Here is a 23,574-nt window from a genome sequence, read left to right as displayed (position 1 = left end):
CCCCAAACCACAGGTTGAATGTGCTAATGCCAGGTTTTTAAATACACATTAGGTAGATATATAACAAGCACAATAAAACATCACTTTGTCCTTAAATCACATTGTGTGACAACAGAGTGACAGCACTGTACATTTTACGAAGTCCTGGGAGAGGCCGGGCCAGTGTGGAGTTTTTGGTGGCAGGGGTGCAGGGAGGGGGTGCTCACTTAATGTTGTCTAGGCGACTCGAGTCAGGCTTGAGCACAGATGAGCTCCGGATCATCTTGTGCAGGGTCACCATGAGGAACACCAGGTTCACCTGGGGGCAGGACAAGGGGAGGGCCTGTGCTGGGGTTGCTTTGCCTCCGGTGTGAGTTCCTGGCCAAGTCTCAGCCTGGACCTCCTTCTTCAGGGCCTCTCCTACAGGTGTACCTGCCCCAGGTGCTCACCGACTGGTATAACTGTTGGTTAACAGGGTTCCCGCTACTGGAAGGATGGGGCCCACAGCCTGCCATAGAGCAGGGGCTCAAATTCCAACTCCTGGATGGGTGAACCTCTGTGCTGGAGCTCTACAGACCCACTGTGCTCTCGTCCTCTTAGTTGGCTGTTCAGTTCCCACGGTTTTCAAGGGCTTGGGGAGACTGGGGTTGCTCGGGGACAAGGCTAGCCTGGATAAAGGATGGAGACGCAGTACTGGGGTACCACCTTCCAGCTTACCACAATAACAAAGGAGACGGGCCCAATGAAGCTCCAGATGAAATAATTATCCACTCGGAGCCAGCAACTATAAAGGAAGCAGGGCCAGGTAGATAGAGGCGGAGAAGGGGGGTTCCTCCCTCTGACCCCAGGAGCCCAGTGCCCCAAGGGTCCTGCTGTTGAGCAGGGAACCAGGCAAGAGGAGAGATGGGGGTGGGGGGGAGGCACTCACGCCTTCTCGGTGCCATAGCTGCGGTAGTCAATGGCAGCTGCGATGCCTACCACCAGGGCTGGGAAGCAGTAGCCACCTAGGTAATAGTACTTGGTGCGGGAGTACTCGCTTTCAAACACCTCTACCAGCAGCAAATAGAGATGCACACCCTCCAGGCACAGCCAGGAGAAGGCAGCCAGGAAAAAGTAGTGCAGCAGGCCAGCGAAGATGGGGCAGGCAATCTGGGGGGCGAGGGTACCACAAATGAGGGGCTGCCCAGCCAGGTGGCCTCTCCTGCCTCCCCCCACCCCCTACCCTGTGCCTGGCCCACCTCATACTGAGTCTTATCTATGCCAACCAGGAAGAGCAGCTCAGCCAGGAAGAGGTTGATGCACAGGTTCTTGTGGATGGTATTGCGGTCAGTCTGCAGTCCCCGCAGGAAGCAGAAGGTGGAGATGCAGATGGCCAAGCAGACCAGGGAGATCACGATGCCTACCCAGGTGATGACTGACAGCAGCAGCTCGTTGATGCGGCCCTGGTACTGGGGGACAGCAGAGGGCACACTCAGCACCCCTGCCCACAGCTGGGCTCACACTGGGCTCAGCTAAGTGCCAGCTGGGGGCAAGGCTGCAGGTCACAAGTACTGCTGGTGCAGCCCCCAACCCCTGGCCTACTGCCCCTGGCCAACTTGCTGGCCCCCACCCCTCTGCAGGTGGCGCGCTCACTTCCTCATGCTCTGGAAGGCGTGTGGAGAGATGACAAAGGTGACACCAACTTGCTTCTCCAGAGGGCCTTGGGAGAAGGTGGGACTGTGACCAGAGAGAACCAGATGTGTGGCCTTGTGCCCTGGGCAAGACTGGTGGCCCCCCCATGCCCACGAAGCTCGTCTTCCCTGGCACTGCCCATGCTTCACTCTATGATGCCATGCAAAGCTGGGCCAGAGAGTGGGCCCGCCAGGAGCGCGCAGCAGAGCGCCAGCCAGCTTACGATCTCACGGTGAGCCATGAGCACGGCAAAGTTGGTGAGGTGGCTGCAGGCACATGTGGTGTGGGTCTTGTTGGACTCCACCAGGCGGCAGCCCTGGGTTGACCAGTAGCCCAGCATGGAGCGCTCCGAGTAGTTCCAGAAGGAGCAGTTAGCATTGAAGTGGTTCTTGGCCTGTTGTGTGGTGGTGGCCGGGGAGTCAGATCTGGGGAGTCCCTCTCCAGCCCTCACACCCAGCTACAGGGATAGCAACAAGCATGGAGAAGTGCTTGGAGCTCCAGGTGGCAGTCTGATATCTCTGGGGACAAATGACCTAAGCAGTTGATGTGGGGGCTGTGAGGGGGTGCATGGCCCAGGGAGGGGTGCAAACTTGCTTCTGGGTGGATGAGCAGGGGGATATGCACCATGGGAACACAAAAGATGCTGGGACCCTCATGGAGGGTGGGCGATGCCTCAGCTCACCTCCAGGTGGGCCACGGTAAAGATGACAGGGTCCATGAGGAAGACACGACTGGACTCCTTATTGATGGAGGCTGCGATGACCTGTGAGTTCACCACCAGGGAGGTGCCCCCTGGGCTGCCCGTGCCCGTTTCGCTCGCCAGCTTCACTGTGGCGTTCTCAGTGGACAGGAAGAGACCCAGGTTGTTGTAGAGGATGAAGACGACTTTGACCACCCCTAGGGAGGACAGGTGTAGCGGGGTTTGCCATTAGCCCTTGGCTGGTGCAGCTCTGGCCACTGGGACCTGGCTTTACCAGGCAAAGCCCACGCGAGTGGGGCTCAGAGAACCCTGCCCCGGGACAACTTCTCGGTTGCAGGCAGTGCCAAACAACAGGGCAGCAGGCCAGAACACACAGCGGCTGGGTCCCTGGGCACCTCTCACTTGTGGTGTGATCTCGAACAAATCCCTAACCTCTCTGTGCCTTAGTCTCAAACGGGACAGTCCTCCCTGAGCTCTGAGGATCAACTGCTGCTGCACCGAAGTGAGCCCTGCAGACTGAAGTGTCCTGGCTCTACGGGGCTTTGGGAGGACCCCAGGAGTACCCTGAAATATTCCCCCAGCTTGAGCAGAGGATTTCAGGGATCCACATGGAAGGAGAAAAGAAGGGACACTGACCATTGCGGCTGTTCTGCTTGATGGTGTTGGCTGACAGCTGGATGGAGTTTTCACTCGGGTACTCCTGGGGGAACACCAGCTCCTGCACTTGGCCCTCTGTGTTCAGAACCGTGACCTCCAGGACTGTGGGACAGAGGATGGCAGGGCATATGGGATTGGAATCTGTGCCAAGTCCAGGGGCCCAAGGTCCAGGGCCAGGGTGGTATCTGTAACAGTTGGGCCCCACAGATCAAGATTTGCACTTGAACTTGCCCCGGCGAGACTATAGCACTCACCCACATTCTGTTTGGCAGCCAAAAAGCGGGCCGGCTCCCTGACATTGTCGGCCAGCAGGAAGGCACCCTCTTCTAGGACGTCCAGGAGCATGGTGGCTGTATGCACCTGCTCTGTGGCATTCATGTCCTTCCAGGACTCAAGAGCCTCTGGCCGCAGCAGGTTGTCCACCGTTTCCACCACAGCCTAAATGATCAGGGAGAGGGTTGGGGGGAGGGGGAAAGATTGGGGGTGGTGCCATGAGTCCCCCGACATCCTCCAGTTCCTCAGGATGGCCTCTGTATCCCTGCCTCTCAATCTCCATCCCCCCCAGTGCCTCCTGGGGCCTGCCCCACCCTCCTCAGACAGTAGAAGCCCTCTGGGCCTCACCTTAATGTAGTCCTTGCAGGTTCTCTCCCGCTTGTGCATCTAAGGAAAGGGATGGAGGCACTGTCAGGCCAGGCCTCCTGCCTTACTCATTCCAACACTCTCACTCTTCTGTGTCTGCCACCGACCTGGCGCTGGGCCATGAGTAAGAGTTGTTCCTAAGGGACCCCCCCACCCCCCAGGACCCTCCAAGATATCCCAGGAGGGAGACCAGCAGGCCTGCATTCCGTCCTTCCTTCCTCTGACCATCATGGGTGGCAGCCCAGCTCTTAGGTACTAGGCCAGAACCTTCCTGAGCCCTCCAGGACAGAGCCCACCATTGGCCCTGCTGCCAGGCCCCACCTTGTTGTAGTTCTTGCCAGCCGACTCGCGCTCAATGGGCCGCAGAGCCTGCAGCTGGGCATCCAGGATGTCCAGCAGCTGTTCCATCAGCTTCACGGAGGAAGACACGTCTCCCGCATAAATGGAGCCCCGGGTGTGGCGGGCCAGCTCACTGGCAATGTTGGCTGCATTCTCCCCGCTCTTGATCTGAATGAGGCAGAAGTGGGGGACCCGGCTCTGTCAGGGACCATCTCACTTCCCCATGGTCCCTTTGCACATACCCAGCCTGCTCAGCCCTTCTCATTGCTCTCTGCTGCCCCTTGTCCCTGTTTGCCCTCTCCCCCACTCTGTACACTAGAGAGTGGACCCACATTCCTGCCTCCCAGACCTGCCACCCATTTGTCTCCCTGTGTCCCATTGCTCCACTGCACCCTGCACCCAGCCACCCAGAGCCCAGTGTGCACAGGTGCCTGAGAGGAGCAGCTGCTACTGGTACCTTCTGGGCCACCTGGTTGACCCAGGGGGAGGTGCAGTTGCTGAGGTCAGGGCCCCGGGGGTTCCAGAGCCCCAGGGCTGGTAGACACTGGAAGGAGGCAATTCCTGCAGGGACAGACAGACAGGACAGAGAAGGGAGCCACAAGGAAGGAGAAAAGGGGCCAAAGCAGGGGGAAAGGAGATGACAGAGAGGGCAAGTAGGTGAGGGGAACATGGAAGACCAGACATGAAGCAGGCCAGACAGTCAAGAGAGGTGTCATTCTGAGGTGACATAAGTCACCCCTGACTTCCCAAGCTCTCCTTCTGGGCTCCCCTTCCATCTTTGCCTACAGGAATAGAACCTTTTAGCAAAGCCCATCTTGGAAGCCTCTTCTGACCCTTCCCTCAGATCCCTTGAGCACATAGTCATAGCCCACCCCTCTGGCACTTCAACTGCCGCCTACCCTGCCATCAGCTGCTGCCAGGGCTGTTCCATATTAGCCTGAGACTGGGACATACCCAAGTCATCTCTGTGGGCTCCCTGCTGGGTCTACCTAGTGCTTTTCATGCGGCAGGTGCTCAGTACTGCAAGAGGGGACAGGGTTTGGGGCGGGGAAGGGTACTGAGCTGCTACTATGACCTGGGAGCTCTGTCGGAGTCTGGGGACACAGCTGCAGATATCAGGTATGACCCCTGCCATATAAAACCCATGCTCTGGCAGGGGAGATGGACAGGTAAGTGCACCTGTGCTAAGCTGAGTGGTGGGCATGTCCCCTGTCTCTTCCCTGCCCAGACCAGCAGTAGCCACCCCACAAACTAGCCACAGTGGAAGTGACCGAGGCCTCTGCACTCACCTCGAGTCCCCTTGGGGCAGGGCCTCTCCACCAGCATGCCCTGCTGGGTGGCCGGCCACTGGACCCGCCGCACCTCTCGAGGTTCACAGAAGAGCTCTGGAGATACGTGCAGATTAGGGGCTGGGGGCCGCCGGGTACTGGGGGCTGGGGCTGTGGCTGGAGGCAGGTCAGGTCCCAGCTGGTTGATGGCACCCACCGGGTGTGTGGTGAGGGGTGCCCGGCGGAGTGGGGTGGTGGCTGCAGGTGAGGCCGTGCTGGTGAGGGGTGTGGGCCGGACTGTGGTGGTCGTGCTGAGGGGCGGGGAAGTGGCTGGGCCTGAAATGGAGAGGAGACATGAGACAGAGTCACCCCCATGTTTGGGGCCTTGCCACAGCATGCCTGGGTACTTGGATCCTAGCATCTTAGCATCTTTCTTGCCAATGAAGTAGAAAGGTGTCCTGGTCCCCACTGGGTCTGGAAGGGGATCTCCCCCCACATTCTCTCTGCCCACAGAGATCCCTCACTTCTGTAGGACCATGTAAAGCATCAAAAGGTGTTAAGAATTTACTCATGTGCACCCTGAGGTCTAAAAGAACAACTGGAGAGGACAGGCCATGAAGGTAGTGAACATGGCCACCTCCTATCCTCGGTTACTCTCACTCAGGTCTGTAACCTGGCCAGGTCCCTTCCCTCGGGTGGGAGGCCCTCAGTTTCCCATTATGCAAAGGAAGCTGGATTAGATTAGGCTCCCTGGACCCCTGGGGCTGCTCAGAGATGGCTCAGGGCAGCTGAGGAGGCAAATGAGACTCCGGAGAGGCTCCACCCCATCAACATCAGCAGCTCAGCCTTGTTCTGTTTCACCTGATATTTGGGCTTCCACTCAAGATTTTGGTTGGTATGCGTTCCATGGCTAAAAGTGCACAGGCCACAGGGAGAGGCAGTGCACTCGGGGGTTAGGTGCACAGAGTTCTGAGTCCAAATCCTCAAAATACATAAACTAATTCCCAACCTTAGTTTCCTCATCTGTAAACTGGGGGCAGTAACAATCCCTGTGACTATCAGGGTTAGATGAATTAAGTGCTTAGAACATATGTGCTGTGTGACTCTCCGACTCAAGGTCTCCCCCAACCCATCTCCAGGTCCCTAAGAACTCCAAGTGTGCCCCCCACCCTGGGACTGGGGTTGAGGCCAGGGGTAGTGAACAGGAGCCATCCTCACCAGCACTGGGGTCTGGAGGTCCAAACTCCAGGCTATAGCGCACCACGAAGTAGTTGTTCCAGACGTAGAGCTGGTTGTCACGTGGGTTATAGTCCACAGAGGAGACGAACTGGTAGGGATTGGGGAAGGCCAGGCTGACCGGCTCCTCGCGGTTAGCATTGGTGTTGAAGGCGTAGTCCACGCGGTTGCCAGCTGCCTCACTGTCGTCATCCACATAGACCGAGCGCAGCACATAGAGGACACCGCACACCATGAAGGCGTTGGACGCTGAGCGCTTGTCGTATCCTGTTTCCCATGTGCCCTCGAAGCGCAGTGTATAGGGGTTGAGCTGGCTCACCACCAGCCGCCCATTGTTGCCCTCAGTAGCATAGATGACCCACAGCCCATTCTCGTCCACGGCCAGATCGATGTCAGTCTTGCCCCCCCAGCGGTAGGGTGAGGTGTCATGGTAGTTGGCAGTGTTGATGACCGTCTCCCCGCTCTTGATGCGTGTGCGCAGGTCGTACTTGACAATGTTACGTGTGCGCTCCTTGTTGTAGAAGACAGCGCCGTCGTAGACCACGAAGCCAGTGCCATCTACGCGGTTGGGCAGGCGGTAGGTGGTGGTGTGGCGCGCCGCCACGTAGTCCTCCCATGAGGCATACTCGGTCAACGTGTCCGTGCGGTAGGGGATCCAGGGCATGACGTAGATGCGGTCTCCCGCCTGCAGTGGATCCTTGCACCACGCACCAGACTGGTGCTCTGACTCATGCGTGGAGGTGGGCTCCAGCACTTTCTGCAGGGTTCCTGGGCACACGAAGACTGGGCCGGGTGGGTGGGAGGAGAGGAAACAGGAGAGGAGGTGCAGGGATGAGAGAGGGGAGGAGAGAGGGGAGAGAGAGGCAGTTGGTCACAAGGCCAGGGGGAAGCCAGACTGTCCCCTCCTGCTGCTGCAGTCACGGTTGCTTGGTAGGGCTGGTGATGGGAAGGGGGTTTCCGGGCTGGGATCCCTGCCCGCCCAGCTGCCCCTCTCCCTGGAGATGTCAACCCTGGAGGCCATTAAGAGCAGGGTTAGTGGGAGAAGGTGTGGTACCCCTCTTTCCTTTTCTGGCTGCTAGAGACCCCACAGGCTGGGGATAAGGGGTTTGGCAAGAGCCCTCCCAGAGACTTTCTTGTGTGCTTTAAGCATGGCGGAAAGACCTCACTGCAGCCTGGCAGCTTTTAAGTTCCAGGGACTCAGTGCCCTGCCTCTTGGCCATTGTCTCCACCCCCCATGGAAGAGCTAGAGTGGAGGGTCCCATCCTTCACCAACCACACAGGACAGATCTTTTTTACTCCCCTTTCTTCCTCCTGCAAAAACTGCAAGGTAGTGATGTTTCTGTACCCACTATGGGTGTCAGGAGCATCTCTCCATTCCAGGGTGGGGGAAGCACCCAAGGTTCCTGATGCAGCCTGTGCCCTCCCCCAGTACCCACACAATCAGGAAGGGTTTTTGGAAAACTCCAGCCTCTCCCCTATGGTGCCCAGCCCTGCCCCCAGCCGGCAGGGTCTCTCATGGGGTTTGTTCAGCAGCAGACACTGACACTGGTGCACAGGGATGGGGGTGGGACATGGGGAGGGAGGGGACTCCCCAGGAGAGTTGGGGAGAGGGAAGGAAAGCTGTGTAGAGGGAAGAGAGACAAGGCGGGGCCCTCAGCAGAGGTCCTGGCTCCAAGGGAGGCACGCTGGAGACCACCTGGGAAGAAAGGTTAGTGCTGGCAGAGGAGAGAGGGGGTGAGCAGAGAATTCACTCCAAGGCCCAGGCCCGACTGAGGGTCCCTCAGGAGGGCACTCCCAGGTCCAGCTCAGAGTGGGCAAGGGAGGGAACCAAATGCTAGGATAAAGACCCAGCCCACCCCAGCCAGGCCCCCCACCTCCCCTGCCCCGACCCGGATTTACCTGCAACCATCCCCGGCTCGGGAGGAGGGACCAAGGCAGCGTTGATGTCAGAAAGGTGGGGGGCCCCGCCCCACCCCCCCATTCCCTGAAAAGGAGGAAAACCTCAACTGCATCTCATTGGCCCCCACTGGCCTGCCCACCCTTACCCCATCATGTCCCAGGGCTACCTACTCCTAGGCTCCCCTGCTGACCCAGTGGCGATCTGGACTCTCATGGTCAGCATGGCCGACTCCCCTCCTCCTCCCAGAGTGATGACAGTCAGAGGCCCCTCCATCCAGGATGGCTGGGGCCTCCCTCTCAACTCCCTGCTAGCAGAACCCACAGACCGGCCAGGCTGAGGACTTGCAGTGAATTCTCTGCTTCTGCTTGGCTGTCACCAAAGCAGATGGCCCCAAGGGAGACAGGAAAGGCTGGGACCTGGTCCTGGCTTGGGAGGCAGCCCAAGGGTCCCCAGGCACAAAAGCAGCCAGGAGCATGCCCTGTTTTAGGAGAAGGGGAACCCAGGGCACAGAGGTGGACAGGGACCAGAGGATCCTGGCTTGGGCCCTGGGGCTTCATCATCTCCCTGTTCCTGGTGCCCTGAGGTGTTGGCCTGACCCTCCACCTGTTTCCTCTGTGCCAAGGTCTCCCCTCTCCCCAAGCCAGGGGAGCCCCTGCCAGCTGTGTGTGTGAGGGGGGCGGTGGGAGGTCTCAGAACATGACCTGGTCAGAAGGGTGTGGAGGAGGAAAATGTGGTTAGAGGTTACCCTGGGGAAGGGGGAGAAGATGAGAAAGGGTCTGGGGCCTTCGCCAGCAAGGACCCCTCCCTAGCACCAAGCTCCCAACACCTCCTTTTCCCTCCCCACCTCTTGAAGAGAAAAGATCCAGGGCTGCATATCCAAACCACCACCGGACCTGAAAGAAGAGTGTCTGGTGCTGGATGGGAGAGACTCCAGGAAAGAGAGACTCGGACTGGCAGGGTGTTTGGGGGCAGACCATGGGCTGGCTGCCCAAGCCTCTCTGAGATGGGGGAGGGAGACAGCGGGGAGGGGAGCAGCTTGGAGGGACCCACTCCACCCTCCTTGAATGGGATGCTCCACAGACCACCGTAATTTCAAGACAAAAGCTATATGAAAAGGTATCTCACCCAGCCTCAGAGCTGTCAATTTTCCTAAACTTTCAGGGGATGAAAGCAACCATCCCCCAACTCCTCCCCTCCCCTCCATGACAGACAGCCCTCTCCACCACAGACTTCTCCTGCTCCCCAGCTGAGGTTAAACCCCTGCAAGAAATTACGGTGCTCCTGGAAGTCCCCAGACCTGGCCTATCCTGTCCCCGCCCCCCTTCTCCCTGGTCCTCTAACCACAACAGCCCAGAAGAAACCCTGACTGCAGCTTCGCAAGTGTTTCAGAACCAGAGAAAAATGCTCCCCCATCCCTCGATCCCCCCACCGCAAGGCCCGCCCCCACCCCCTTATCCCCCCATTTGACAGGCTGCCCTCCCAGGGCTGAGGACAGTTCATACCCCTCCCCAGGGGTGGGCCCCCAACTGGTGGAGGTTGGGGGACAGGGGTGGGGGAGACTTGTGCTCTGTGCTCCAAAACAGCTCTGGGCCTTGGAAACACCAAACCAGAAGGAACTGAAGCCACCAGGAGCCTGAGGGATAGGATGAATCTGCTCTCCAAAAGGAAAACAAAGGTGTCCCCTCCATCCCGCCTCCCCCAACGGGACATAAGTTACCAAAGTTGGGGCAGAAAGAAGAAAAGAGACGGTTCACCCAGTGCCCCCCTACCCCACCCCCAGTCTGGAACCAGGAAAGGGAGTCCCCACCCACCCAGGATGCTTACAAACTTCTCCTGAAGGAGCAAAAGAAGTATGAGAGAAGGCCAGGTCCCCTAGCAAGGGCCAGGAACTAGGAAGGAGGGACAGGGAAAGACAGAGAGGGAGGGAGGGAGACAGAGAGAGAGAGAGAGAGAGAGAGAGAGAGAGAGAGAGAGAGAGAGAGGAGGAAGGTCCTGCCCATGTACTCAGAGGAGCTTCCTCGGGTGTCTGGAGGGTGGAGTCACCCATGGCTGGACCAGGGCTCGCCCCACTGGGAGGACACCTGGGGTGGGAGCTATCAACTGGACCCAGTGGGGGTGGGAGAAGAAGGGGCCAAGAGGGGAGGGCGGTCACATAAGGATGGTACAGGTAAAACAAAGTGTGAGTTAGGGGTTAGCATTGGTAACAGTGCGTTTACCTTTCTGCTCCACTTCTACTTTAAGCATCGGAAGAGAGAGAGAAAACAAATTGAAAAAAAAAATGTGCAAGAAAAAAGAGAAAAAAAAGAGATTAAATTGCTTTTGTTTCTTTTTTGGCAACATGTCCCCTTTTCCTTTCTTTCCTTACTCCTGGTTCCCCAACCCCAAATGTTGCATCAGCTCAGCCCCCACCCCCCAAGTCCCTTCCTCTGGGGTAGGGTTGGGGCAAGAGGTCATGAGGGAGACAGTCACAGGGAGGGGAAACACGCAGGACAGAGACCAAGAGAGACACGGGGTGAGGGGACGACAGGCAGGCAGGAGGACCATGCCTTCAGATGTGAGTGGGCACCCTCATGAGAGGGGGAGTCCCAGCTGGGAGGCAGGCTCTGGTTAGGGGGGCATCGGGGAGGGAGTGGGGGGACACTCTGGTCCCCTCTCGCCCTGTCTGCTGCCCTCCTGCCAGAACCAGGGGCCCAGGGAAGGAAGCTCAGTTCCTCCCGGGGCCTGGGTGCCCGGAACCGAGAGAACAGGCTGAACTCCTTCCATTCTGTGCTGGCCCCACCTGGGAGCAGCTGGGTCCCCCCAACCCTCACCACCCAGAAAGAGCCAACACAGAGAGAGGGTGACAGAGTTGGACACAGAATGACGGAGTGGCAGACAAGCAGAGCCCCCTTGGGCCTCAGAGACTGGGGTGGGGAGACAGAGGTAGAGAGGGAAGAGGCTGGGGTGGGGAGACATCACACAGGGCAGGACAGCAGGTGGCACAGACACGCCCCCCCGAGACTCAGTGTCTCTGCCCAGCAACCCCCCTGGGGGCCCCAGAGCCAGGAGCTCCACGCCACCCGCTGCCTGGTGGGCCGGCGGTACCTGGGGGAGGAAGGGGAATGGTTAGACTGTGCACAGCTGCAAGGCAAAACCAGTGTTAGTCGGGACTGTCCAATGTGTGTGTGGCGGGGACCCCACACACCCACTGCCCCAGCCCCACGGTAGCCCCCACACTACCCCCGCCCCTGGCCGGCACCAGCACTGGGATCACTCCAGCCTCTGAAGCCTCAGGCTCTGTGCCCTGGCCCCTCAGGAACCTCTGCCAGGGCCTGGCTCTCCTAGCACCTCTCTGGAGGCAGAAGCAGGGAGTTCCACAGGGGAGGGTTTGGCTGCATCCCCAGTGCCTCATCCAGGGCCTGGAACACAGGAGGTGCTCAGCAAACGTTTGGGGGACGAGTGTCCGGTCTCCCTGTTCTGTGGTCTGGCTTCAATCCTCCTGTTAACCCAGCCCCCTTCCTCTGGGACCAGAAGCTAACACGTCTGCATGTCTAGGACACACATGGCCCCACACACAACCACTGTGTGTGTGTCTAACCTCCCCCAGAGTTCAGGCTAGCTCTCTCCCATCAGACTGAGGGCCACCCATCCCCTGGGCTGACCTGCCTACCTCCTGGCCTTTGTGGGTCATGCTCCTGCCCACCCTGTGGGGTCGGCTGCAGGAGGCCTCCCCCACCCTTTTCCTCCCAAGGCCCTCTAAACTTTCCTCCTGCGTCTTTAACTGTGTGGCATCCGCTTTGGACACCACTTGGACCTAGGGACTTTTCCCTGCCCTTTATCCCATCTGCCTCAGGAGGAACTGGGTTCATCATCAGTTGTTAGTGTTATTTTGATTACCAACAGCAATGACAATTATTGGTGGTTACAGCGGAAACAGTGACTAACAAGTGCCCAGCACTCACTTGGTGCCAGGGACTGTGCTAGGCACTTCCTGGGCAGTCTTTTGAGAACCCTGTCTACAGATGGAGAAACAGGCTCAGTGAGGTGAAGCAACAAGGCTGAGGCCCCACGCTGGCAAAAGTGGGTACCACCACCTTCACCCTGTGACTCAAGGTACATGGGCTTTACCCATGTTCTCGCTTCCTGGCAGTGTCCCAGGGAAGGTGTTTGGTCCCTTCCCCCATCACAGATGAGTCTACAGGGTCAGTCGGCTGGAAAGGGCACTTGGACCGCTGCTGAGCACATCCTGGGCCAGGCTTGGGTCTGAAAATTTGCCTCTGCCCCTGGGAGCAGGCCCTGAGGCTGGCTCTGGGCCGGCTGCTTCACACACGAGCTCCTTGTCTCTCACCTCCCCTTACGGCGGCCCAGAGAAATGAAGTCACCTGCTCAAGTTTCAGAGCCAGAAAAACTCAAGAGCCTGGCCGAGCTTTGAACCAGCCTGACTTCCTGTGTGCTAAGCTCCCCACCTCCTGCCTTCCCTCCCTGCTCCCCAGCCCTGGGGTGGGCAGTGTCCCCAGTGCTGTGGGAAGGCTTCAAGGATCAGACGGGCGTCTCCCTCAGGCGGTGGCTGGAGGCCTGGTCGCTGAAAGGAAAGGTTGAGGAGTAAAAGCAGAAAGTGATGGAAACACATAGCGATCCTGTTTCCCAGTGTAGATCATCACCTGCGAGGAGAAATCAAAGGTTCGGGGAGAAGGCTGAAGTGGGAGAGGGGAGAAGGCTGGAGTGGGAGGGGAGAGGAGGGAGAGACATAGGGCCCCCTGTTCCCCACCCCTGCCACCCACACGCCCCTGCCCCCCACACGCACACACTTTGGTGGCCCTGCCTCCGCCCCCCTCTGCCTGGAGCCTACCTCCTGGCTCAATGAAGCTGGGGGTTGGGGAAGGAGAGGGGAGGCGGAGGGAGAGTGAGGAGGATGATGATGTTAAGGTGGGTGCTGAGGAGGAGAGACCCTGTCTTTGTCAGCTCCCCTTCACCAGGTATAAGAAAGCCAGGCCTCTGGCTCCCCAGGTCCACCTGGGAGCCTCCCTCCATCCACCATGGCGGCACTTCCCTGGCAAACAGGAAGTGCTATTATGGTGATGGGCAAACTGACCAGGAGATGGGACTCTGTGGAAGACAAGAGGCCCCCAGCCCCGAGGCCTCAGCGGTGGTCTGCCTCTCTGTGGACATAAAGTCCAGCTTCCAGGACTGGGAAAGGGCAGGAGGGGCGGGTGAGGGGTGAAGAGGACAAGAGGAAGGAGAGGGAGTTCAGAGAGAAGTGTGGTGAGTAAGAGGGAAGGACAGGTGTGTGTGTGGCAGGGTGGGGGTGGGGATTGGGGGGGAAGGTGCCAGGAAGGGAAGGGATGAGAGAAGAGGGAGGCAGAGGGATTATAGGGCAGTGGGGTTGAGGGAGAGATGTAAGTGTGCCAAGCAGAGTGGGGTGTGGCCTGGGAATGTGTAAAGAAGCCAGGGCACATAGAGAAGCAGGCAAGGGGGCCAGGGTGACAAGGGCTGGAGAAGGTGCCCGAGGAAAGGACATAGTCTTTGGTGGTGGCTGGGGAAAAGGCGGGCGGGGTGAGAGATAGGGTGTGGACAAGGGTGACTAGAAAAAGGGAATGTGGGAGGGAGGGAACAGGCCCAACTGTCCCCCACGCACTTAGCCCCAACTTGGCCCCTTGTGCATGTGCGTGCGTGTGCGTGGCGGGTCAAGGTGTCTCCTCCTCGCTCACTCTGGGTAGGGGAAGGGCCCGGGTTCGCATGAGGAACAAGAGGACTCACTGTAGGGGACACAGTCGTACTGCACCTCCAGGTACTTGTAGGTCCCAGGACAGGGATCAGGAAAGGCGTCGGAGCCGGCAACCACCACGCACTGGGTGCGGTTATTACACCTGTGGAGGAAAGACGGAGATGGGAAGACAGGCCTAGAACTGGCTCCAGGGTGAGGAGAAGAATGGGTACCCCCAAATTTGGAAGGAACCATGGAGACCAAAGCCAGGGGCCTTTCGTGGATATTGTTTTCTGCTTCCTGCCTGCTCTCTCTTTTCCACTAGATCGGCTTCTTCTACTCTCCGCCCCAGCATGGCATGAAGCTCAGGGCTGGGACCGAGCAGGGCCCCGTAAACTGCTTGCCCAGCCCTTCATGGCTTCCATCCAGCACTGGTGCTAGTGCATCCTTGGCATTTTCCCTCAATTGACTGTAAAGCCCCACCTTCGTTCATGGAAGAGTGTTCAATGATTCTCTCTCATCATTGATGTTTCTGTCTCTGTCTCTCTCTCCCTCTCCCTTCCTCTCTGAAATCAATAAAAATATATTTTAAAAAATCAGAACACTGGTGCCCTGGCTGGTCTGGCTCAGTGGATAGAGTGTTGGCCTGTGGACCGAGAGGTCCTGGGTTCTATTCTGGTCGAGGGCACATGCCTGGGTTGCAGCTTGATCCCCACTTGGGGGCGTGCAGGAAGTGGCCGATCCATGATTTCATCGATGTTTCTATCTTTCTTCCTCCCTCTCCCTTCCTCTCTGAAATCAATAAAAATACATTCAAAACAAAACAAAAACAGAACACTGGTGCTCGCTTTGGCAGCACATATACTAAAATTGTAATGATACAGAGATTAGCACGGCCCTGTGCAAGGCTGACATGCAAATTCATGAAGCGTTCCATATTTTCAGACAATAGTGTAGTGAAGGCCTGGGGGAAGGGTTCGGAGTAGAGGGTCAATGGAAAAAAGGAGGTCATCTGAAATACTTTCAACAATAAATGAAAACAGCACATTGGCCTCAGAAGGTTAAGGAGAGTTACCTATGGCCCAGAAACTCTATCCCTTGTTATAGTCCCAAAAGAACCGAAAGCAAGTGCTTAACCACTTGTTCGTGAATATTCACAGCTGCATCATTCACACAAGCACCAAAAAGTGGGAACAACCCAAATATTATACCCAAAGGGATGAACAAAATGTGGCCCATCCTTACAACAAAATAGTCCTCAGCCATAAAAAGGGCTGAAGCGCTGACAGGCCACAACGTGGATGAACTTCAAAAGCATGCCACATGGAAAAGCCGTATACAAAGGCCACGTCTCACGACTCCACTTGCACAAAATGTCCGGAATTGACAAATCCAGTGACAGAAAGGAGATCAGTTGCCAGGAGGAGGGGAATGGAGAGTGGCTGCTAATGGGTATAGGGTTTCCTCCTGGGGTGATGAAAATGTCCTGGACCTAGGTAGGGATGGTGGTTGCACAACTTGTAAACATACTAAATATTTCACTTCAATAGTGATTTTTGTTATGTGAATTTCACTGCCATATAGAGAAGGGAAAGCCTTGGCCTTCCAGCAGGAGGGGGGATGTGATGGGTGTGGGAGGCACCACACAGAGAAGCGGGTGCTGATGTCTCCTCAGCTCCTCACTGTATTTATTCTGGGGTGTTTCCGTCAGAGCAGTGAGCTGTACCCTAACTAATACAAAGCACCTCCAGGTTGCCCCAGCCGGTTTGGCTCAGTGGATAGAGCATTAGCCTGCGGACTGAAGGGTCCCAGGTTCGATTTCGGTCAAGGGCATGCACCTAGGTTGCAGGCTCCTCCCCAGCCTGAGCCCAGGTTGGGGCGTGTGCAGGAGGTAACCAATCGATGTGTTTCTCTCACATCGATATTTCTCTTTGTCTTTGCCTCTCTCCCCCACTCTCTCTAAAAATCAATGGAAAAATATATTTGGGAGAGGATTAAAATAAAATAAAAAGATTTTTAAAAAAAGCACCTCCAGGTTCTAAGACAGCGGAGCAGCAGCGGCCTCAGGACACTCCCAGCCCCATGGCCATCCTGCTCAGCGTTCCCCTCTCTGGACCTGACAACCCATCGGAACTGGGCCAGTCGAGTGCCGGGTGCCGGGAGACACCACCGACCCGGTGCCAGTGCTGAATGAACCCTGAGGGAGAATCTGGAGAGGCAGGAGGGAGGAAGAAAGGGTTCCAAGGAGAAGGGGGCACTGCCTAAGCAAAGACTGGGAGGTTGGACTGTCAGCACCCATGCAGGGGAGACTGGGAGGGGAAAAGGGGCAAGATTATTAAGGGGGATGGATGCTGGAGACAGAAAAGGTGGAAGGGAGGGGATGAGGCAGCTCCAGCCTGGCCAACCGGGCTGGGCCATCTGCCCACACCTGTCCTATGCCCCAAACTCTCAGGGCCCCTGCCCAGTGGCATATTCTAGAACTTCAAGGAGCTGCTGGCCCTAGCCTCCCTTCCCTTTTCCAGTTCTATGCCCTGGGCTCCGGAGGAATCCTGCATTCTCACAGGTATTTGGCAAAAATGCAGTGAGTGCCTGCTGCTGCGGACACAGCAGTGACAGCTCCCGGTCCCCGTGGGGCTGACAGCCCAGGGAGGAAAGACATAAACCACATGAGGAGGCAAAATATCTGATGGAACTGTGGATGGAAGCCAGGAAGCAGAGAAGGGGTGAGGAAGTGGGGGGCTGTGGTTTTAGAGGGTGGTCGGGCAGCCCTGGAGGAGGACAGTTAGGGGGAAATTCCCTGAGCGAGCGGGGAGGAGGGAGGAGCCCAGCGGCTGCTGGAGAACAGCCAATGAAAAGGCCCTCAGGAGGCCCTGGGGGAAGATGCCTGATGTGTGTGAGGAGCAGGTGGGTGAGAGAGGGAGCGTGGAGGAGGTGAGGGCTAGAGAGGAAAGGGCAGAGCGTGCAGGGCCTTGCAGGCGGAGGGAAGGCTTGGGCTCTTGTGAGCTGAGAGCGAGGTAGGATTATGAGCGAAACAGGGACGTTTCCAGATTCAGGTGCTCACAGACGCCCTCTGGCTGCTGTGGAGGGAACAGACTGTAGCAGGCAAGAGGGAGCAGGTAAGGGGTGGGGCATGGACTTGTTGGAAACAGTGGTCAAATCAGTGTAATTTGAAGGAAGCACTGAGCAGCTCGAGGTGCACTGGCTGTGGGTGTGAGAGGTTTCTGCAGCTTTGAACACTCATTGCTCTGCCTGGCATACCCCCTCACTCACAGTCGCACACAGGCACTCATATTCTCTCTCTCACACGCACTTGTCATCTGTATTCAGATGTCACCTCCTCAGGGAAGCCTGACCAGACTCTGGGTCCTGCCTCAGCTCCCAGGACACCTTCACCCTGTCCTGCCATTGCTTTTACATTGCAAGCAAGCCCTCACCGCCTCCCTGTAATCTTTGCATGAGCTTCTGGAGGCATCAGGCTCATGAGTGTATGTGTGTGGGAAGGGGTACGGACTGGTGGGGAGATACGCTGAGGTGGGGGGGCTGTTCGCAGGGCACCTGGAAGGTGTGTGAAAATCATAAAAGGAAGACGGAGGGTGAACAGGGTGCACTGTCCAGGGGGTGCAGGGAGGACAGGCACTGGATTCAGGGACTCCAGGAACCGCCGCCACCCTGCCTGAGAGCCCAGTGGCCCCTCACCTCTGCGACATGATCTTGAAGGCATCAGGCAGGTAGCACTGCACATTCTCCATCTGGAAAGGGTCAGCGTCGCAGATCTTGTCATCTGTGCGTCCGTAATTGGCGTTTTCCACCATGATGACATCACTGCCTGGGCACCGCAGCTCGATGGGGTAGCCTTCGCATGCCAGCTCCCGGCGCATCAGCCCGAATGGGAGTCCAGCCCGGCTCAGGCCTGTGGGGAAGGGGGGGAGGGGGCGCATCATGCTCAGGGCACAGGGAAGGGAGTGAAGATCCTGCAGAGGAGGCGCCATCTCCAGCTTAGCTGTACCTGGGACACAGGCATAGCTTTATATTTATCTGTAAAATGGGCTTCTCAAGTCATTAACCTGCTCAAAAAGAATTTGGCCTTTGCCTCAGGGCCTGGGAGGGCCCTCCAAGCCTTTGGAATGTTCAGCTTGATAAGAGTGTCTGTTTACCTGGGGGCCTTGGGCCATGCCAGATAGTCTGTGCCAACTGTTAGGGGTTGAATTGTGCCCCCTCCCCCAAATTCCTATGCTGAAGTCCTAACCCATCGGACCTCAGAATGTAACTGAATTTGGAGACAGGGTCTTTACAGAGATAATCAAGTTAAAAGGAGGCAATTAAGATGGACACTAATCATCTATATGTGTAAAAGCCTACTATGCAAAGTGTCCCCTGGGGAATTTGATTGCTCGCTATAACGAGCGCTGACCACCAGGGGGCGGCGCTGGAACGAAGGAAGGCCCTGATGGGCCCTGATCACCAGCCAGGCCTAGGGACCCTCTACCTGTGCACGAATTTTGTCCAATATAAATAGAGGGAATTTGGACACAGACACACCAGAGGGAAGACCGTGTGGCGACAGAGGAAGAAGATGGCCTTCTACAAGCCAAGGACAGGGGCCTGGAACAAATCCTTCCCTTGCAGCCCTGTGAAGGAATAACCCTGCCAATGCCTTGATTTTGGACTTCCAGCCCCTATTACTGTGAGGAAATAAATTTCTGTTGTTTAAGCGCCCCCCATCGGTGGTACTTTGTTACAGCAGCACTAACAACCTATACACTAATAATGTGGTTTTGGGTGGGAGGTTTGGGTCATGAAGTATCAGTTGACCTCTGGAGGGACTGGAGATGAAGGTCAGCCAGGTGGGTGGTCAGAGCCCCAGTAAACATGGTGAATACCAAGGCTCGGGGGACTTCCCAGGCTGGCAATGCACATGTGTGCTGTCGCCCAGCATTGCCAGGAGAGTTACACTGCCCACGACTCCAAGAGAGGGCAACTGCAAGCTCTGCATGAAACTTGCCTGGACGCTGCTGCCCCATGCACCTTCTCTTGGATGATTTTAATCTGCATCAATCCACCGTAATAAACTGTAACTGCAAGTTTAACAGCATTTTTGAATTCTATGAGTTCTTCTAGCAAACCATCAAACTTGAGGATGGTCTAAGGCAGCGGTCGCCAACATTTCGGACCTCACAGACCACCACCGGTTGGCGACTGCTGGCGTAAGGGACCCCTGATTGCAGTTAGTGTCTAGAGGGTGATCTTGGGTGCTGCCCTAAGTTCACACCACCCCACACAAGGAGAAGAGGCACGGGGGTGGGGTATGAACTCATATTCTGGAAGAAACCATAGAGTCTGACTTCGTACTTCCCAGATGACAGGCCAGGTCCCTTGGCCCAGGTCTTTTCATGGTGCGGCCCAGGGATCAGCAGCACCAGAATCACAGGGCAGCTGGTTTAGAATGCAAACTATGGCCACCCTCCCCCCAGTCCTGCTGAATCAGGATCTCGGGGGGAAAGCCAGGAGCCTTTGGATCTATGCAACCACCAGCAATTCTGATGCAAACTCCTTTGGACAGCCACCCCTAATAGCCTCCCCAGGCCTCAGTTTCCCACTCTGTAAAATGGGTACCATAGCCCAGGACTATGCTGTGAGGATTCTGTGCTAGGAATGTTTGTGAAGGAAGTGCTGAGCATGGTGCTGTCAATGGCGAGGGCGACACTAGAAGGTTCCTCCTTATTATCACCTGGGAAACCCTCCCAAGTTGTGGGAAAATGAAAGAGCACACCCTGGGCAGGCCCAGCATCGTCACACGTCAGTCCCCATTATATGCCGTGTGGGGACTGAGAGCTTGGGTTGATGGGTTTAAATCCCAGCTCAACCACTCCCTGGCCGGTGGCTTCGTCCAGTCACTGACCACCTCTATGCCTGTTCCCCTCCTACAGGAGCTGACAGCTCCCATTTCACAGAACCAGGCAGTGGACGCAGCAGCACACAGTGAGGCAACAGGGTGCAGCCCGTCTCTGCAGGGCAGAGTGGGCTTGGCAGGGCCCATGCCTGCTGAGGCAGCCACCTTCCTGGACACTGGTCCCAGCCAGGCCGTGCTGGTGCCAGAGGGACGTGGGGATGCACAGAGTGGCCCAGAGGCTGCAATGTGGGGACAACTGTCATTTGCAGATGAAGAGAAGGTACCAGTGCCTAATGGCAGCAGAGCTAAGCCGGCCTCTTTCCTAAGATCGGGTCCCGCCACTGTTGGCGGGGGACCCATGGAGAATGGCAGCCAGGCCCCTGGGGTTTTCTGGGGGGAGTTGTTCCACTTGGGGGAAAGTTTTACATGAGTTCCTTTAGCACCATCTGCTTCCACGGCTAATTTTAGCCCGTCTTGGGTCTGGGAGGCAGGCCGGGGGTGGAGGGTTGGCTCAGATGGGTCCGGGGGGTGGAAGCAGCCCCTCCTGGACCAGCTGGGACCATGGGGCAGGACCCAGATGGGCAGAGAACTCGGGCACTGCGGAAGCAGAAGATACCAGCTGGCCAGAGCAATGCCAAGGCCCTGGGCACGGCTGAATGAAGCCCCCTCCCGTGTGGCTCTCTAAAGGTGGGCTATATGAAGGGGCACTGGGAAGCAGTGTTCACTGCCAGGGCCCTCCAGACAGGGCTAGGAGGGGTGGGCAGGGGCCATGCCCCAGGCAAGGGCAAGGACAAGGTCAGCAGGCCCCTTCTCCCTGCCTCCCTCCTTGCTCTGCCCTTGCCCACCATGGGGACCATAACTGAGTAACTGGTGAGGTGGACGGGCAGGCTCGGGGCACTAATTGTGGCATGCACAGGATCCCGGGGACGGCACAGGGCCGAGCCGAGTAATTAGTTGTTTTTAAATAAATGTCAATGGGCATGCTTTAATTAAGCCTCTTCCAGTGAGAGCCGGGAAGATGTAATCACAGGTACTACACACACAAACCTCAGATCACCAGGAAGGCCTGTACCGGTCCCAGGGTGCCACAGGCTGTATTCCAGGCTCTGGGACCCCTCAGCGTTGTTGGCGGTGTGTAACCACCAAGCCTTGCCCTGGCCTGGTTCCTCTGAGGTGTGGGTGGGGTAGGGGCTTTAACAAGTAGTTCAGAGGCATTTCAATGTTCCACCCACTGTACCGGCCGAGTGGTGGAGACGCGGCCCCAGCAGCACCTACCTTGGGTGGCCGAGGTGACCAGGACGGCGGTGATGCAGAGACTCCACAGCACAGCGGCCAGGCGGGCCATGGCAACGGCCGGGGACGTTTTCGGAGCTCTCAGTGGCTGGTGCAGGGGTCCTTGCCCTGCATCACCAGGTGGGCACCACAGCCTGGCCCACCAGCCTGGGGAGGACAGGGAGAGTGAGGTGGGGCCATCCCTCAGCAGGCCGTGGAGAAGTGGGGGCTTGCAGGCCCGAGAGGCCCGTCCACATCCAGCACTTCCACCGACAGCAGCCACATCCTCTGGTCAGAGGCCGCCCCGCTCCAGGGCCTGGGGCTCACACTCCTTCCACCCCCACCCCAGCAGATAGAACAGCGCCCCCTGGTGACAGGTGTTAGCATGGCACCAGACAGCCTCAGACCCTGCATCCTGGGGAAAGGGACCCTTTGGAAGCCTCCTCCCCATCCTGAAATCCCGACCCTGCCCATCAGCCCTCCAGCCGAGCTTCCTCAGAGCATCCAGGGTGGGGGACCCGGCATCCCTGCCCGACGATGTGCAGCCTCCCCCTCAGGATCATGGGCAGGAATCCAGGCCCACCCCCAACCCCCTACTTCCTGACTCTCTTATGCTGGTAGCTGGCTGGGGCCACAAATTGGGGGCCAGGGACAACTGTTTCCAGGGGACTCCGGGGGTAAGTTGGAGACAGGCAGGTGGGGAGGGGAGAGGGCAGCCCCCTGAGGGCCAGGGAGGGTAAGGAAGGGGTGAGGGTCGTGTGCCCTGCCCTGTAGTCGTCCCCACCACAGTTAGGTTCTGACCCTTTATTTCCTCCCTCACAGTCACTCCTTCCCACAGCTCGCTGCCTCGGTTTCTCGTGGATGCTCTTCAGCTGCCTGCCCACATCTCCCTCGGCCCTTTGCTGTATCTACACCCAGTTTGCCACGTGTGGCCCAGGCCCAGCAGCACCAGCCTGGCCAGGAACTTGCCAGAAACACATTCTCTGGGGAGGGCCAGCACTTGTGTTTTAACCAGCCCTATAACGTATGAATCCCCGCTCCATCCTCCCCGCTGTCATCCCAGCCTGCCCCACAGTCTCAACACCATCAACCACCCAATACTTTCCCAGTCTCTTATTTCCAGTCTGGAATCTCTCAACAGAGCCCAGCTCCTGTTTTTTCCCCCAAACGAAAGCCTACTGACTGACTCAGTTAAGTCTCTGACCCCTTCTCTGTGCTGCCACCCCAGCATCCCCGCCTCCTGCGATTCCTCCACCACACCAAGCCCTGCCCCAGGGCCTCACTTCCTCTGCATTTACCTTCTGCCCCCGTTATCCACATGGCCTCTCCCTCTGCTCCCTCACCTCCTGTAGGCCTTTGTTCAAATGTAATGACCTCCAAGCTCCTACAAATGGCCCCTGCACAGGCAGGGGTTGGTGGGTTGTTTGTTCATGGTCCCATCCCCAGCTTCTAGCACAGGCCCGACACACAGTGGCAAATATCTGTTTGAATCTCAGACCCAAACCGAAGGATCTGCCTCTTCCCTCCCCTTCATGAACTCCGTCAGCAACCCTGTGGGCTCTGCCTCCAAAGGATCTCACCAATGTGCCCACTTCTGGCCCTCGAGGCCACCACCAGGACCAAGCCACTATCCTGCTGCCCCGGACCTTGCCCTGGCCTCCTCCCCGCCGCCCCTGCCCTCCACTCAGTGCTGAGGGATCATTTAATGACGTAGATCCCTCTGCTCTCCTCTGGGGTCTCCGTTCCTCACCAGGGTGGAGGCTGGGGGTGATCTGGGGCTGCTACCAGGTTCGCCAGCCTTCCATTCCCACAATGCTCCAGCCGCTTCTTCCCCCAACCCTCCCCACCGTTGCCTGGGCTGTTTCCTCTGCCTGAAACACTGCCCAGGGTCCCGCATACCTGCTGCAGCTTTTCACCCACAGGCCTCAGTCTCCTCTTTTGTGAAATGGGACAGCAACTTCACAGTACAGCCCTGAATCCCTGTGCCCATGCCTGTAGCAGCTTTCTCTGCCCCTTCCCTGCCCCGTAGCAAGAAATCTCCCCTCTACTGTCCAAAATTGTCTCCTCCCACAACCCTGACCAGACTTGGCCTGTGACACTTTCCATTCGTTTCACAATTTTGGGGGAAGGGCATGCCTAACCACCTCATTTCTCATCCCCACCCCACCCCACCTCCCAGCCTCAGGGGAGGCACTGACCCCAGGCAGATGGACACTCCCTCCCTGACGCAGTTAAACTGGTTAGTGGCTGGTTAATGCTGGGGAGGCTGGGAGGCCGGGCTGAGGACAGCTAACCCATGTAAGTCTGGATCCTGATGGACATTTATGTGCTGTATGACCT

At 57.5% G+C, this 23,574-nt stretch overlaps 1 protein-coding gene across 1 annotated transcript in view; it reads right to left on the bottom strand.

Annotated features, from left to right (window-relative positions):
• Window positions 1-23,574, bottom strand: part of ADGRL1 (adhesion G protein-coupled receptor L1) — a 40,120-nt gene that overhangs the window by 4,955 nt on the left and 11,591 nt on the right. The window contains exons 2-17 of the mRNA XM_080676521.1: window positions 21,238-21,402; window positions 17,769-17,982; window positions 14,126-14,235; window positions 6,472-7,272; window positions 5,275-5,589; window positions 4,443-4,546; window positions 3,968-4,153; window positions 3,629-3,667; window positions 3,262-3,445; window positions 2,987-3,109; window positions 2,333-2,547; window positions 1,874-2,044; window positions 1,218-1,427; window positions 908-1,128; window positions 697-763; window positions 207-298 (exon numbers count right to left, since the gene is read on the bottom strand). Coding sequence (XP_080532647.1) covers window positions 207-298; window positions 697-763; window positions 908-1,128; window positions 1,218-1,427; window positions 1,874-2,044; window positions 2,333-2,547; window positions 2,987-3,109; window positions 3,262-3,445; window positions 3,629-3,667; window positions 3,968-4,153; window positions 4,443-4,546; window positions 5,275-5,589; window positions 6,472-7,272; window positions 14,126-14,235; window positions 17,769-17,982; window positions 21,238-21,307 — 3,122 coding nt within the window. The 5' untranslated portion in view covers window positions 21,308-21,402. The remainder of the gene's footprint in view (window positions 1-206; window positions 299-696; window positions 764-907; window positions 1,129-1,217; window positions 1,428-1,873; window positions 2,045-2,332; window positions 2,548-2,986; window positions 3,110-3,261; window positions 3,446-3,628; window positions 3,668-3,967; window positions 4,154-4,442; window positions 4,547-5,274; window positions 5,590-6,471; window positions 7,273-14,125; window positions 14,236-17,768; window positions 17,983-21,237; window positions 21,403-23,574) is intronic.

Source organism: Plecotus auritus, assembly GCF_963455305.1.
Source record: "Plecotus auritus genome assembly, chromosome: 6".
NCBI classification, from domain to species: Eukaryota; Metazoa; Chordata; class Mammalia; order Chiroptera; family Vespertilionidae; genus Plecotus; species Plecotus auritus.
Note: the sequence above shows the minus strand (reverse complement) of the source record. Positions and strands in the feature narration are given on the sequence as shown.